The 15,588-nt window shown below is 37.8% G+C and overlaps 2 protein-coding genes and 1 pseudogene across 4 annotated transcripts; 2 read left to right on the top strand and 1 right to left on the bottom strand.

The window, feature by feature from the left end:
• The first annotated feature begins 2,260 nt into the window (after window positions 1-2,260).
• On the top strand, window positions 2,261-4,042 carry LOC103337790 (calcineurin B-like protein 7). 3 transcript variants are annotated; one of them, XM_016795677.2, is made up of 8 exons: window positions 2,261-2,373; window positions 2,474-2,556; window positions 2,695-2,754; window positions 2,929-3,037; window positions 3,119-3,171; window positions 3,322-3,402; window positions 3,485-3,597; window positions 3,797-4,042. In XM_016795677.2, exons 1-8 carry the CDS (start codon window positions 2,304-2,306, stop codon window positions 3,867-3,869), a joined length of 642 nt encoding a protein of 213 aa, XP_016651163.1. In that variant the 5' UTR covers window positions 2,261-2,303; the 3' UTR covers window positions 3,870-4,042. The 3 variants fall into 3 exon arrangements, with proteins under 3 accessions (XP_016651163.1, XP_088897964.1, XP_088897963.1); XM_089041838.1 differs by having other exon boundaries at window positions 3,313-3,402; XM_089041837.1 differs by having other exon boundaries at window positions 2,929-3,171.
• On the bottom strand, window positions 3,771-6,152 carry LOC107882089 (GDSL esterase/lipase At1g71691-like). Its single transcript, XM_089041836.1, has 5 exons — window positions 5,810-6,152; window positions 5,275-5,402; window positions 4,793-5,032; window positions 4,413-4,668; window positions 3,771-4,321 (listed from the first exon to the last, which is right to left on the bottom strand). The coding sequence occupies exons 1-5, from the start codon at window positions 6,150-6,152 to the stop codon at window positions 4,092-4,094; spliced, it is 1,197 nt and encodes a 398-aa protein (XP_088897962.1). The 3' UTR covers window positions 3,771-4,091.
• Window positions 6,153-6,235: 83 nt separating this feature from the next.
• On the top strand, window positions 6,236-7,090 carry LOC148915248 (phosphatidylinositol 4-kinase gamma 2 pseudogene; annotated as a pseudogene).
• The last annotated feature ends 8,498 nt before the right edge of the window (window positions 7,091-15,588 follow it).

Below are 15,588 nucleotides of genomic sequence, written 5' to 3'. Positions count from 1 at the left end.
AATTTGATTTCTGAGCTTGTATTGTCTTCCCTAACTTTTCATGGTTAAAGGAATGTTTTAAAGAGGAACTTTATGTCATCGACTGAATAAGTTTCCATTCCTAACCGTTTCTTCCAGGAAAAATAAGAACCAGGTTCCGAATTCATATAGAAGAAACCATGGCCGTAAATATGGAATAATATTTTTTTACAATCTAAATCTTCAGTCAAGGCATGCGCACCTGCTTATCACAAGTTCCGAATTCCTCCAAATTGTAGAAGTTAGAGCATGAAGATATTAAGTCCATCACGGAAACCCACCGAGGGAACACACCAATTCTGTAAGCAGATGTTATAGAATTATTCGGTGTGTGTCAAATTAGCATCTAAGTACCCGTACACGGAGCGTCATTGTACAATTAACCAGAAATATATTTCAACATGGACCATACAAAATAGTGAATGGACCTTAGTCTCAGATTTATTTAAATTTTCGTTTGACTAACAACTGTTGTTTATGATATTTAAATTCGGATTCGAGACTCGGGACTTCCCCCAACAAAATAGACCAAATGGTCATTGGCGATCGCCTGACCTTGGCTTAAAAAGTAAGTTTCGAAGGAAAAACCTTTTTCTAGTTTTTCTAGGGTCAGAGAGAAACAATAGGAAAAAATGTTCTGCTGGAACATGCTTCCTCGTGAGAACAATTGTGACGGTTATGAAGTTATAAAATATGACCTTAACCCTCTTTAACGGCAACTACAAAAACCCAACAGGCTCTCACCAGGGCGGTCTTGAGATTTTGAAGGCCCTGTGCGAACCTTAAATTGGGGCCTCACATAAGCTAACACAAACTTACACCATTACGTAATGCCATACAATGAATATTTTTTTTCTTCTTAAAGTGACCAAGGTACCCCTATTCCCAAGGACAAAATTGAAATTTCACAAAAGAATTAAATGGGATTAAATCGATTAAATTGGGTCAGAGATGTTACACCTTTTGAATTATCACCATGATTGTGACGATGAGTCTTGTCATCATAGATCATATTCAAATATTAAATATTTTTTAACACATAATTTATTTTATATCAATATTCCAGGACCATCATTAATTTGATGCAATTATTTTGGTTGACTTAGTTGGATGCATTATTTTTGCGAAAATGAATATCTGAGCATAATTACTGACTAATTCCTTGTGATCAGGTATTTATTATTTCAGTTTGTGGTTGTGAAACTAGATGGGATATTGAATGTTGGTGTTGACATCGGACAAGCCTTTAACACAAGCAAGTTTTGAAGTCGAGCCCTGAATAGAAGTTGAGGCCCTACAAACCAACACAACTAGAAACGTCTTTGTGTCAACAATTTGCTCACTCTGTATATATATAACATTTGTTATACATATGGAGTGTGCTATTTCCACCCACCTGTCCTATTTTCTCACCCACTATGTAAATTTGAAAAAATAAAATCCTACTTTTCCACCCACCATTATTCCTAAAATACCCTTTAATTATTAATTCAACCAAACACCATCAACTCCAAGTTAAAAACATAAAAATTTTAACCCAAAAAAAAAAATTTCTTCATCTTCTTCGTGTGTTTTCAACATCACAACCTTACCCTACCATATTAATATTCTCATCAACCCCTTAACAGTACTGGTGGCTTCACGACACCACCACCACAACAACACACGACCAACAAGACTACAATGGATTTTAATTGAAGTGATGTTATATGGAATAAGGACCCGCATGTGGGTTAATCAGACTAAAAAATCTTTAAAATAGAATAAAATTGAAGGACAATTTGGCCTCCATTATCAACACCCACCAACCCAGCCACAATATTAAAGGTGGAGTTGAGAATTTGATTTGATTTGATTTTTTTTTTTACTTTTCAAAGGATTGGGATGGGTAGATCAGTGCTCGCTGAATTTGTTGAGGTCAGGAAGATGGAAAGAATATGGAGAGTTAAAAGAAAAAATTTATTTTATTTTTAAAATTTATTTTTAGGGTTTTAGAAGTCGTTTTACAAAGAGATAAATTTGCCTTTAAATTTTTTAAAATAAGGTGGGTTGAAAAATAGGACAGGTGGGTGTAAATAGCAGCACTCTACATATATTATACACATAAAAAAAAATTGGGGCCCTCAAAAATCAGGGGCCTGTGCTGGCACCACTTGCACACCCTCAGGGCCACCCCTGGCTCTCACATTGAAAGCTATATACCTTCTATTGGATAACACTTATGATATGACATATATACTTACTCTCCTCAAAGAACACAATTTTTGTTCACATAGATTGATTAGATGGGCTGTGTCTGCATGAAGCAGCGGCATCAATGTGACAATGCAGATGTTCTTGCTGCTCAAACATGTTGTAAGCTTCATTTTGTTTTCATTTACTTGTTTTATGGTGCAGTTTTCTGTTTTAGGTTTCGCCTCATGACTCTGATAACTTCGATTTTTGGTATTTGCAGTTAAGATAACTGATATTAAAACTCTGTATGAGTTGTTCAGGAAGCTAAGCAATTCTATAGTTGATGATGGGCTTATAAGCAAAGTAAGTTTACATGTAGCTGAACATCTTGCTGTTCCATTACTGAAAAATCGGTTCTAGTTTCGAATCGATACATGAAGCTTGAACATATTATAAAGCTATTATTTGGTGTTATGTTATCATTCTACACTTCGTTTGCAGGAAGAGTTTCAGCTAGGTTTATTCAGGAACAGCAAAAAACAAAGTCTCTTTGCAGATAGGGTGAGCTTCCTGAAGTCGGTTTTGAGTTTTTTGGCACTTGGGAAAGAAAGTAACACTTAAATTGTAACTTGTAGCTTTTCCTAAACTTTGGAATGCTGATATTTTTTACTGCCATTCTAACATTCTCTGTGGTTTTTTGGGGACAACTTATCTTGACCTTGCTTATCCTAATAGATCTTCTATATGTTTGACTCGAAACATGACGGGGTAATAGAATTTGAAGAGTTTATTCGATGTCTAAGTGTGTTCCACCCAGAAGCACCCCAAGCAGAAAAAGCTGCATGTAAGCAATCCTGTACATTTTTATTTGAACCTGCTTATATGTGTAAAGATTATACTAAAACTTTGAGAGAATATGTGGCAGTTGCATTTCAGTTATACGATATATGGCAGACGGGCTTCATCGAACGTGAAGAGGTAAAGAGTCACTTTCAAGTCCTAGTTCTTGTCATGTCCTAAACAGAGGCAATCATTATTTTTTTCACGCAATGATTAACATAGACACCTTGAGAAGATCCATTAAAGCTTATTTCAAATCCAAGCATTTAATTGAAGTAGTGTTTGAAGGTGAAAGAGATGGTTTTGGCGCTTCTGAAGGAGTCAGACTTGATCCTCTCTGATGACATTGTGGAAGCCATTATTGATAAGGTAAGGCATGCAAGATGGTGGTACATGTAATCCGCCTAGTCATGTATCAACTGAGTACATCTTTTGCTTTGTAACTCCATAGACATTTGAGGAAGCAGATTTAAATGGAGATGGAAAGATTGATCTGGAAGAGTGGAGGGAACTCGTGGATCGAAATCCGTCCTTATTGAAGAACATGACAGTTCCATACCTGAAGTAATTCCTCTTTTGCTTATAGTCCCAGCCTTCTGTTTTTCTTCTGATACTTTTCACATATCAACCAGTGAAAACCTAAAAACGATTTGTACCGAATAAAAAAAACTCAAAACAATATCTATTTTTCAATTTCAATTTGGTTGCCATCCTGTAAATTTATGATCAACACAAGCTAAATTGAAGTTGATATTCATTGCAGGGATATCACAAGTGCTTTTCCTAGTTTTGTGCTGAGACGAGACATTGAAGATGAAACTAGCGACTACCTCTAAATTGGATCTCATTGCATAAACCAGAAAACACATTTTAGTTGCCAACAGACATCAGCCAACAATTTGGCAATGCCACCTCTATAGTGAAATGTAACATCAAATTCACAATCTCAGTCATGTTTCCAAGCAGGGGTGACATGCTTGCATGATATGCTTTAGTCTTCTTCGTCGAATCTCTGTTTATATAGCATACAACTTTTCCTCAGATTCTCCATCCAATCTTTAGGAGTCGAACGCTACCATTTCCTCCAAGTTCATGGGATAGCACATTTTTGTGTGCAGGCCATTCCACACATTATCAGCCAGGATGGCATTGACTGCATCAGTTGGATGGAATTGATCCCACCAGATATGGTTAGAAGCATTACTGCAAGCCATTTCTGGTGATAAGCACATGACAAAACCCTTGTACTCCCCCAACCCACAGCAAGCATCAGCTGTGGCATTCAAACCTGAACATGATCATAATTCACACTGCATTAGATGAGGACACCACTAACAGATTTGGTAACAGGGGAAAAAGAAATTTAGAAAACCTCTCACCATGATGTTCAGAGTTTTTTATTATATCCATCGAACCTTCAAACACATCACAGAAGATGATGTTGGAATCAGGAAGCTCTTCGCGTAGCTCCTCAATCATATACCTCATCACAAAGTTGAACTCCATCACCGTGTCGTTTATCTCCTCAACACACTGTCCATCCTTCATTCTGTACTGAGATAAGTAGTGAGGAGCGCAGCCTATAGGTGCCAGCCCCATCACAACCACCTTCATGACATTTATGCTGTACAAGTTCTGCACCATCAAAGTAAACCAAGATCTCTAAGTAATCAGTTAGACTCCAAATTGGGAGGCTATTTTAGAAACCATCATTATATAAAGACAAGAATATGTTAAATCAGTAGGGTTAGGAGATCACCTTAATTTCCTGCCTCAATGTAGATGCTAAAAACTGATTGAAACTCCACGGTAGATACAGATTTTGCACGTTAGATACATTACGCAAATAGTAATGTATATAGTCATTGATTCCAATTGAAATGTAAAGCACTGAATTTGAGATGAGATCAATAGCAGCTTGCTCGCCCAAACTTAATATAAACTGCTGGTAGGTATCTGTAAACTGCTGAACTTGCTGGGTGAAGGAAACATGTTGACCCTGTAGAAAACTTTACATCAGTACTAATGGTTGATAGTTGGAATAGCCCAGCAGAGTCGAAGTCATTCAAAATCAAGAAGCCTTAAATACCCAATCAAACCATATTAAATGAAGAGCTTATATTGCAAAGCTAACAGCACTTGAAAGGCTTAAAAGCCTTCTTGTTCAATATCAAAATTAATACATTTCTGACTTTCTGGTGCAATATTATCAATCAACTGAGGGGAAAATTTGAAACATACCAATTCCGAACCACTGGTGAATATGATTCCAGCACCAGCTGATGCATAATTCAATCCCTGAATCATACCTTCCACTCTTCCATTCTGCCCAAGATAACTCGGTACAAAAGGCAGCCCGAGACGAAGTGCTGATAGAAAATTTCACAAAAAAAAAGAACCCTGAGAGAAAGTTTAATAACTAAGCCAGTTTCTCAAACACACATGCCATTGAAAGAAACACGCCACAGATTCTCAACATTCAAAATTTAGCTTTTATCCTGAATTCTGGTTCACGAAAACACATTCAGAACTGAATCCTTCAAGAAATGAAGAAATTGGTTGGTAAAATCCGTGAACTTTGGATTTCTTCCATTTTGGGGTTTCCAAGAAAACCAAAAGCTTCACTGAACCTCTACATTTATTGGAAAATTAAACAAGAATTCTGACGTGAAAGACAAAAAGAGCAAACCAGAAAAATCATCGACATGAAATGAACCAAGAACACAGAAACAACCCATCAGAGCAAGAAAAGGGTGTTTAAAGAAGCAACATTTACCAAGATAATCAACAGGGATTCTGCCATTACAGAACCTCCCAGTGGGTTGGTGGGTATCGAAGTCTCGACCGTAGGGAAGGTGGTCAGCACGAGCGAAAGTTCCTAGGAAATTGTTGTTGCCACAGTCGACAGAGGAGTCGCCGATGACAAAGAGAGCAGGGACAAGAGGAGTCTGTGGGATTGAGGGTGTTGGGGTTGGAGGGATTGAAGAAGAAGAAGGTGAAGGAGTGGGGCTGATGATGGCATTGATGAGTTCTTGAGGAAATGGAGGAGAGTCAGGCTGTGAAACAACGGTTGAGATGAGAATGCAGAGCAAAGTAACAAGCAGAAGATTGATCGCCATTGTTTCAGAGTCTGGTCAGAGACGAGGGTTTTGGCGGGTAAAGGGGCAGTTGAGAGTCCCAATCCAACTTTAGGTTCTAAACCATGGGCTTAAATGCTTGCCTCATTGGGCTTAAGTGGGCGTTAAATGCATGGGTCTTCATTTTATTAAGCAACACAAAAGTTAAACTCTTACCTTTTTTTCATACTCTTTAATACAAATGAAGATAGTCTAAAAGCGAAGGTGGGTGTTAATAGAGATTCGAATTTGAGACAACTCTACAAATGAAGATAGTCTATTGCAGTGAACAATCCCCATGGCTTGGCCGTATCTCCGGATGGTGAAGGTTTGAAAAGGGGAACAAGGGTGGGAGAAGGAGCCCTGAGGGAAGTTGCAGCATACATATTAGATCATCCCAAGGGCGGGCCGCGCAACTTATCAAGCGAGGCTATTGGCTTTTCTGGCGTGCCTCCTACAGTTTTGGTTAGGTGCTTGCACAAAGGGTTTAATTATTCGAAAGGGTATGAAGGCTCATTAAAGAATGTTAAGATTGGGTCATTGCAGCAGATGTTCATGAAGAATGATGAAAGTTGTGAGGACATGGGTACCCTAGTCGTTTCCCCGTGGAGGAGGTGCACAAGATTAGTGTGTTTGATCTAAGAATGGCAAATGCCGACAGGCATGCCGGGAATACTCTGTTTAGAAAAGGGGAAGATGGTCAGACTTTGCTCATTCCAATTGATCATGGATACTGCCTACCTGAGAATGTAAGTAAATGCGTTCTTGCTTTCATGCTTTGCTATCTTAGTAATATCTTAAATGTTTGAACCATCGTTCTTGCCATTGCCTACTTTTCATAATTTTCTGTGAATTATGAAGCTATGGGTGCAAGAGGGTTCGTGTTGGATCTAGTTTGAAAATGACTGTCTGATGGGTTAATAAATTTTCAACTTAAACTAGGGTGGTCTTTTATTCTTTGATCTTATCTTACATCTAAATAGTTGGAGCTGTGTGTTTATGAATTTTGTTGGTTGGTGCTCTTTCTTTATCCGTCAGAATGATTTCCGCACACCTGAATCTGTCTTTATTAAAAATCGAGTATCGCCGGCCGGCTATACTATTTTTTTAAAGTTTAAAAATCGCGTCTAGCCGAGCGGCTATACTATTTTGATATACATATATATATATATATATATATATAAAAAGACCCACCCAGCCATTAGGTGCCCACATGTCAAAATCAGTATAGCCGACCGGCTATACTCGATTAAAAATAAAATTAAAAAACAGCAAGTATAGCCGCTATTTTAAAAAAATTTATAAAAACGGTTATAGCCGCGCGGCTATATTGTTTTTAATTAAAAAATCGAGTATAGCCATCCGGCTACACGATTTATAAAAAACAAAAAGGGACCTGTCCAGCGCACGTGTCAAAATACGTATAGCCGCACGGCTATACCAGATTTTTTAAAAAACTAAAAAGTTTATAGGCGCGCGGCTATACTATTTATATATATTTAAAAAAGACCCACCTAGCTCCTAGCTGCCACGTGTCGAAACAGTAAAGCCGATCGGCTATACTATTTTAAAAAAATTTAAAAACGAGTATAGTGGGGTAGCCATACTATATTTTAAAAACAATTAGGAAAAGCTAAGTATAGCCGTGCGGTAATACCTTTTTTATTTTATTTTTAAATATATATTATTTTCTATTCAGTAATATGTGAGAATTATGTGTATAATACGTGAATTTTGTATGTCTTATTGAGATTTTTGTAAAAAAATACGTGTATTAGATATGAGAAATACTTGCGTACATGTATAATACATTATTAAACATGAAAATGTTAAAATCTTTATACCTACTAAAGAACCTAGTAAGCTCAATGAGAATCCAAACCACAATTCAAAAATGTACACTGAAGCTCTCCAAAGGCTAGTAAAAAAAGATGATTGAAAACTCCCTTAAATGAGACCATAAAAGAAAACAAGATTTCCATTCTTATAATGTACATATTAATATCATTATGAAACTGAAATTTTTTACATCAACTGTTGACCATGTCCTTTCACTAACAACATGATTCATCACTGAAATATCATTATGTATTTAATCACCTGAGAAACCCTTGATCTAGTTTTCCTTATCTCACCAAAACAGACCCCTTAGGCCCTGTTTGGTTCATGAGAAATGAGGCTTGGGAATGGGAATTCAATTGCTTTCCTATGTTTGGTAAGTCTAGGCATGAGAAATGGTTGCCTAGCACATGGGAAAGTAGGGGGGGAAGTGAAGCTATCCTCTTAACTTGGGTTTTGTTTTCCCTCCTCATGGGAAAGTTTGGAAAAATAAGCCAACATTCAATGCACAATTTTCATGACTATTTTGTCCCTATGAACAATTTATAATTACAACGTATCATTAAATGCATTCTTTTTTTATTTGATTTAATATGGGTATAATTGGAAAATTATACAAACTTTGTTTTCCATTCCTACTCAAAACAAACATGGGAAAGGAAACAAAGTGAAATCTCCCGGTTATTTTCCGACATTACCAAACGTGGGAAAAGAATCTTTCATTCCCATTCCTTGGGAAATGACATGGGAAATGATTTCCCCTGAAATCCATTCCCTAAATCAAACGGGGCCTTAGGGTTAAAACATTAGTGATTAGTGGCCTGGCCTCTCAACAAAGAGAGGAAACTTTTAATATAATTTCCGGAAAGTGAATAAAAGAACCGCCAATGCATAAAAAGGTCACCCTTACCCTTAATTAGCTTTGATCTATATAGCACTTGGAAAACAAGAAAAAGAAAGATACAGGCATGTAACAATATTAGCCATGCGACTAGTGTTTAAGATCTTTGTATTTGTTTAAGTTTTAGTGGCTAAAGGCTTTCAATTAAAACTTAGTGGTGGGGTTTTTGTATGAGTGTTGATTAATGTCTAACTCATTCAAATCCCATCTCTCATAAGGAATAATGATCCAGTGAAGACAAGGTATATACAAAGAGGTGAAGCCGAGTTGTTAAATTTGCTATAAATAGAATATGAACAAGAGATTCAAGTACATTGCCAAACTATAAAGAGCATCTAATGGGAGGGTGTATATGGGGTATATGTTAAATATACACCCCTTGTCACCGGAATCGTCTCTAATGGGAAGATGTAAAAGGTTATAAATATACATCATCACCATGGAGATGTAAAATAAAATGTATATTTACATCTATTTTTACATCTTTTGCAGGCGAGACCCACCCAAGAAGAGAGAAGAAAAATGAAGAAAAGTCGACATAAAAGGTGGGACCATGACTCTGATAATTGCTGGAAAAAAATCACATGTTGTTTGCTCATTTGTGGTTTTCATGTTCCCCCCAATGTTTTTGGATGAAATCATATCTTCTCTGAATTTAAATATTTTTAGGTCTATTTGTTTGAAAAATTAAAATTAACCTAATACAAAAAAAAAAAAAAAACTTATAAAGTAAACACAAAATACAAATTTAACACAAAAACGAATTAAGACAAACAAAACAATTATACATCTTATATTTACATATTTTCCCATTGGAGCAAAAAACGTATTTACACTCCCCGGAGGTGTAAAGGGGATGTAAAAGTGGCTTTACACCCCCGAATTTACACCATCTCACTGTGGATGCTCTAAGAAGCATAAACATAAGTGAGAACTCTCTCTCTTGATTCTTAGAATCTTGGTTATTGTTGCTGATAACTTTGTGGTCTCATCTGACCTAAAGCAGATGGCGGTAAAATTACATAAAATTTCTTACCTCATCCCATGAACAATAGGAGAAATAGTTGATAACTTATCCTATGGTTTAGTATTTATTGGAGAAATCCTAATCGCGGTCCACCAGAGACAGAGAAATCCTTTTTGCAGTTTCACCAGAGAAGACAAATCATAATTGCAGGTTCCCCTGAGGTGAAGCAGAGGTGAATTTCCATTTTGTATGAATCCCATCTCCTCCGTTTTGTATGAATCCCTTAGAGGTCCACCCTACTGGAACGAAAAATCTCCACTACAATAGCCATCCAAAGCATATCGGAAAAACTATAACGATTGAGAAATGCCCCAATCACGTGCAAAACTACCTTAAGAGAACCGGTCTCATTGCACCGTGATTGGGGCATTTCTCAATCGTTATAGTTTTCTGATCTGCTGGATGGCTATTGCAAGTGGAGATCTTCGTTCAGCAGTGAACCTCAAGGGAGGTCACTTTGCTCTTATTGGCCAAGGTTTGGAAGCTGAGAAGATTTTTAGTTGATCTTCACTCTTTTCACATATTAAGTTTTCTAGGGCTTTGCAATTTGGTCGATGTGACAGTGTCGGTAGTAACTTTGTGAATTGGTCTGTGGTTTGCTATGAGAAATATGATGCAAATTTAAGCGATTGGATGCTATATCTAAAGTGGTTTAGTAAGTGATGCTGCCAAGGTTAATGTCATGGTCGGTGAGCGCTGCATGTGCCCATATTGGATTGATGAAATTAGGTGAGCATTGATTTTTAATTTTGAATCCTATTAAGGTTTGCAGCTGTTTAATTGTATTTTTATTTTGTGTTTGCAGACAATTGATTAAGGGTATTTCACACCTTCATTCAATTGGTATTGGTCTATATCATGGTGCATTGAACAAGAGTTTAAGTTATATTCTTGTTGGTGGTTCCTTCAAGCTAATCAATGTGGAAGGTTTGTTGATTGAACATGATCCCTCTAAGCAAGAGTTGAAGAAAACCAAGGATTTTCATGGCTTGCAGATTGTTTTGGAAAGGATATTCACTTTGTTGTCAAAGTTTGGTATTCCCTCATCCAGTACTTGGGAGGAGAGAGATAGTTTTCTGTTATGTATTAACAGTACATCCCGTTTGTAGTGAGTTTTGTTATTTTGATTCATTTGTTTTGATTGAATTGTTGTTTTTTGGTTTGTGTTGTTTGATTAAGGTGTTTTCTGTTTTAGGCACGCTGGATATGTGAATAGGCTGAAGAACCATCCTTTCTTGAAGACTCACAATGGTAGGATGCGGTACTTTGATAAACTTCATCTTAACAAGGATTCTCGTCTCGAAAACTGTTGAATTCTGTTACATTTCAATGGTTCAGGCCTTGGAATACTAAAGCTGCACTTGCTTCGTGGAAAGATTACATGAAGGAGATTTATCGTCATATGGATTCTGATTATGATGGTTCGTTGATGGTGGACCTTCTTAGATTTCATCGAAATCTCTATCAGCACTACATTCATGTTAATTGCCGCAAACGTGCAGGGGTTAGGGTTACTATTGAAGAAGTCGTTGCTGATGTTAGATGCTTATTTCTTGGATTTTTAGATTTGATTCATAACAATATGTAGAGCTTTTGGAAGAATTGTAAATTATGTGTTCCTTGTGTTCCATTGTATGACTTTTAACTTTTACTTTACCTTTTAATGTTTCTTTAAAACATTGTGGTTTTTGAATTACTGTTCAGTAAGTGTTGTCTCTTTGGAGCAGAGCTTGATTGGCAATTTCATTCGTTTTCAGACGGCAAAAGCAATATAGGATGCAATTGCCACAACTTACTATGATGGCATTGGCACCTTTTAGGTTTATGATCTGAAACGACGAGTCTCCCATATGCGACAAGCTAACGGCTCTATTGAAACCTATTACAATACTCTCCAAAGCTTATGGAGAGAGATTGATTTCCGTCGTCCAAATATGATGGAGTATGAAAGTGATATCAAGCGATATAATGATATTATGTAGGAAGATTGAGTTTACATATTTTTGGATGGCCTTGATGATCGTCTTGATAAGGCCCGAAGTGATGTTCTTCACATGATTCCATTCCCTATTGTGGACCAAGCTTATGTCTATGTTCGTCGTGAAGATGTTTGACAAGCTGTGATGATGGGTTCCTCTGTACCCACTAGCATTAGCTTAGCGGCCAAGAGTGAGCCTCGATCAGGTCCCCCTACTCGTGCGGACATCCCCATAATTCCTCTCGTGGCCCACCTTCAGATCCGGTCATATGTTACTGCTGGTGGTACGCCACCTCCTAAAACCATCCCACCTTCCATACCCCAAAGTTTTGACGGATGGCAGGTGGTTGTATGCGCACTGTGGCAACCCCAAACATACACGCGATACATGTTTTAAGTTGAATGGTTATCCTGATTGGTGGGAAGACCTCCGCACTCATAAGCTCAAAGAAACTGCTAGTAATTCCGGCCGTCTGCTCTTGTCTTTACCGAACCCCAATTAGCCTTGTTCCTCGTAGGTAAACCCTACTGATAGTCCCATGCTTAGGATGTCTCAGGTAATTGCGGTTATGCATTTCATACTTCTGATCTACGAGATATTACTGGTTGGATAATTGATTCTGGCGCCACTGATCATATCACCTTTGATCCGAATGATTTTTGCATACCACTATAAGTTACCTATCCTGTGACAGGGCCGGCACTGTCGCCCTTTCACCTTCTCTGTCCCTTTCTAATACTCTACTCATTCCATCTTTGTCCAATAAATTAATGTCTGTGAGCCAGACAACTGAAGAACTAAATTGTTGTGCACTAATTTATCCCAATTTTTGTTTACTATAGGATATTCTCACCAAGGAGATCATTGAACGTGGTACTAAAAGAGGGGGGTTGTACTATGTGCATGACTTTAGTATGGGACGTGCCAACAGTGTGAAGCATTAAATCGATGATAAGCACGATAGATTTGACTGGCACCGAGCGTTTGGGGCATACATCTTTTGGTTATATGAGACACTTATTGCCCGAGTTGTTTTCTGTATTTCAAGACTTATATTTTAAATGTGACACTTGCATTTTAGCCAAGAGTCATAGGGCATCCTATCCTTTCAGTAGGGCTCGTCAATGGGCCGGGCTGGGCTAGCTGACCCAAATTTAATGGGCTTGGGGCCGAGTTTTTTAGAAAATTCAAAGCCCAAGCCCGACCCATGAGCCGGGCTTGAGAAAGCCCATCGGGCCGGGCCGGGCCGGGTCAAAACGGCCTACTTCATTCGAAAAAAATCATAAACTTAATCATAAGGGAATTTTAGTCTAAATTTGAGATTAAACTCACTTAATTTCAATATTTTCACATCAAACCAAATGCATAAAACACCCAATAAAGTCACACAACTTAATAAGATTTTCCACAAAAATAATAAAGCCAAGTATTATTTTTGAGGTTATTACATAATTAGACCGTAATATGTTTTAAGAAATAATTTTAAAAAATAATAAGTATCAAAAAAATATTTTTTTAAAGGATGGTATGAATAAATATGCAAATGTTTGGTGATGTGTTCAAGAAAAGCATTATTAAATTTGGTGGTACGATTATGTTTCGTGATATGATTATATTTGGTGATATGATATGTTGTTCATCTTATTTTTATCTATATAATTGACACAAATTAATGTGCTAATCATCCAATTATAAACTATGAATGAATAAAGAAAAGTAAATGAAATGAAACAAATTATATACGTGATTTAAGTGATATAATCCTAATCATAAACTTTTATTTATACATAATTATATATGTATGTGGACCTAACGGGCCGGGCTTTTGTGGGCAGGCAGGCTTTCTGTACTTAATCGGGCTGGGCCTATGGGCGGGCCGGCTTCAAACACCTAAGCTCAAGCCTAGCCCGCCCAAGGCAGGCGGGCCATCTCAAAGCCCATAACGGGCGGGCGAGCTTTTTCAATGGGCGGGCTTGCCCCCATCGGCCCATGAGCCCGCGGGCCAAATGATGAGGCATACCTTTAAGTATGAATAAAAGTACTATTCCTTTTACTTTAATTCATTCTTATGTTTAGGAACCCTTACCTATTTCAACTTCTTCCGGTATTCGTTGGTTTGTCACATTCGTAGATGATTGTACACGAATGACATGGATTTATTTGGTGAAAAATAAGAATGAAGTGTTTTCCCTCTTCCAATCCTTTCACAAATAGATGGAAACACAGATCAATGCTCGAATACAGATTTTTCACAACGGTGGAGAATTTGTTAATAATGATTTTCAGACTTACTTCCAGACACATGACATTATTCATGAGACAACTTGCCCCTAGACACCATAACAAAATGGTGTTGCTGAACGGAAGAATCATCATCTCTTTGAAATAGCCCGTGCTCTTCTCATTAGTGGTCATGTTCCTTATCATCACTGGGATGATGTTGTCATCACTGTTGTCCATCTTATCAATTGCATGCCTTATTGGGTCTTGAACTTCAAAACTTCATTACAAGTGCTCGCACAACACGGGCCTCTGCCTTCTGTTTTGCTGCTTACCCCTCGCATTTTTGGTTGTGTGGCCTTCATTTATCCCCACAAAAATCAACGAAGCAAACTTGATCCATGTGCGCTTCGTTGTGTTTTCCTATCCGGCGAACCTATGTCACTTTGGATGTCACCTTTTTGGAATCGGAGATGTTCTTCTATGACCCAACATCCAATTCTACTCTTCAGGGGGAGATACGGAGTGAAGAGCTCAACTGGAGCAGCATGGAAAACGAAGATATTCATCTATGCACGAAGATTACTCTTGGCCAAGAAACAATAACAATCGATTGTCCCGAGTCTGGCACGTGCGAATGCTCTCTGCCAAACAACGATCGATCGCCTAACCCTTGCGAAGCTATTTTTGATTCGAGTCATATTCCTATAGACAACTCAGAACAACAAGATAAAGACCCCCCTCTCACTCAACAGTACCAACGAACCAATCTCCTGAGAATATCTCTGAGGTAACTACTCCTACTAGACTTGTGCATTTAGAGAATAAAACTATTGGATATCAATTACCTTTAAAGCAAAATCGTGGAAAGCCACCAAACCGTTATTCACCTGATATTGGTAAAACATCCAAGTATTCAATTGCAAATCATGTATCCACTGAGAATGTCTGAACCACTCAAGGCTTATTCCAACCAAGGTCTCTGAAGTATTGAAAGATTCTAAGTGGGTCCAAGCTATAAAAAAAAAAAGAGGAGATGAAAGCTTTTAAGAAAAAATCAGACTTGGACATTAGAGACTATACCATGAGGAAAAAAGACTATCGGATGTAAATGGGTGTTTACTATAAAACACAATGCAGATGGATCTATCGAGCGATACAAGGCAAGACTTGTGGCAAAAGGGTACACACATACCTATGGTGTAGACTATGAAGAAACCTTTGCACCAGTTGCAAAGTTAAACATCATCATAGTTTTACTGTCCCTTGCAGCTAATTTGGATTGGTCAGTACACCAGTTTGATGTAAAGAATGTTTTTCTACATGGCGAACTCACGGAGGAAGTGTACATGGACATTCCTCCTGGATATAATGACAGGACCCACCCCGGATTTCCTCAAAAATAGGGACGGATCCCGCCTAATTACCTACATCACCCTAATGCTGGGCCCACTTACTAAGAATCGAGACTTT

Source organism: Prunus mume, linkage group LG7 (assembly GCF_029339155.1).
Source record: "Prunus mume cultivar Tortuosa linkage group LG7, ASM2933915v1, whole genome shotgun sequence".
In the NCBI taxonomy this organism is placed as follows: Eukaryota; Viridiplantae; Streptophyta; class Magnoliopsida; order Rosales; family Rosaceae; genus Prunus; species Prunus mume.
This window is presented reverse-complemented; position numbering and strand designations above follow the sequence as displayed.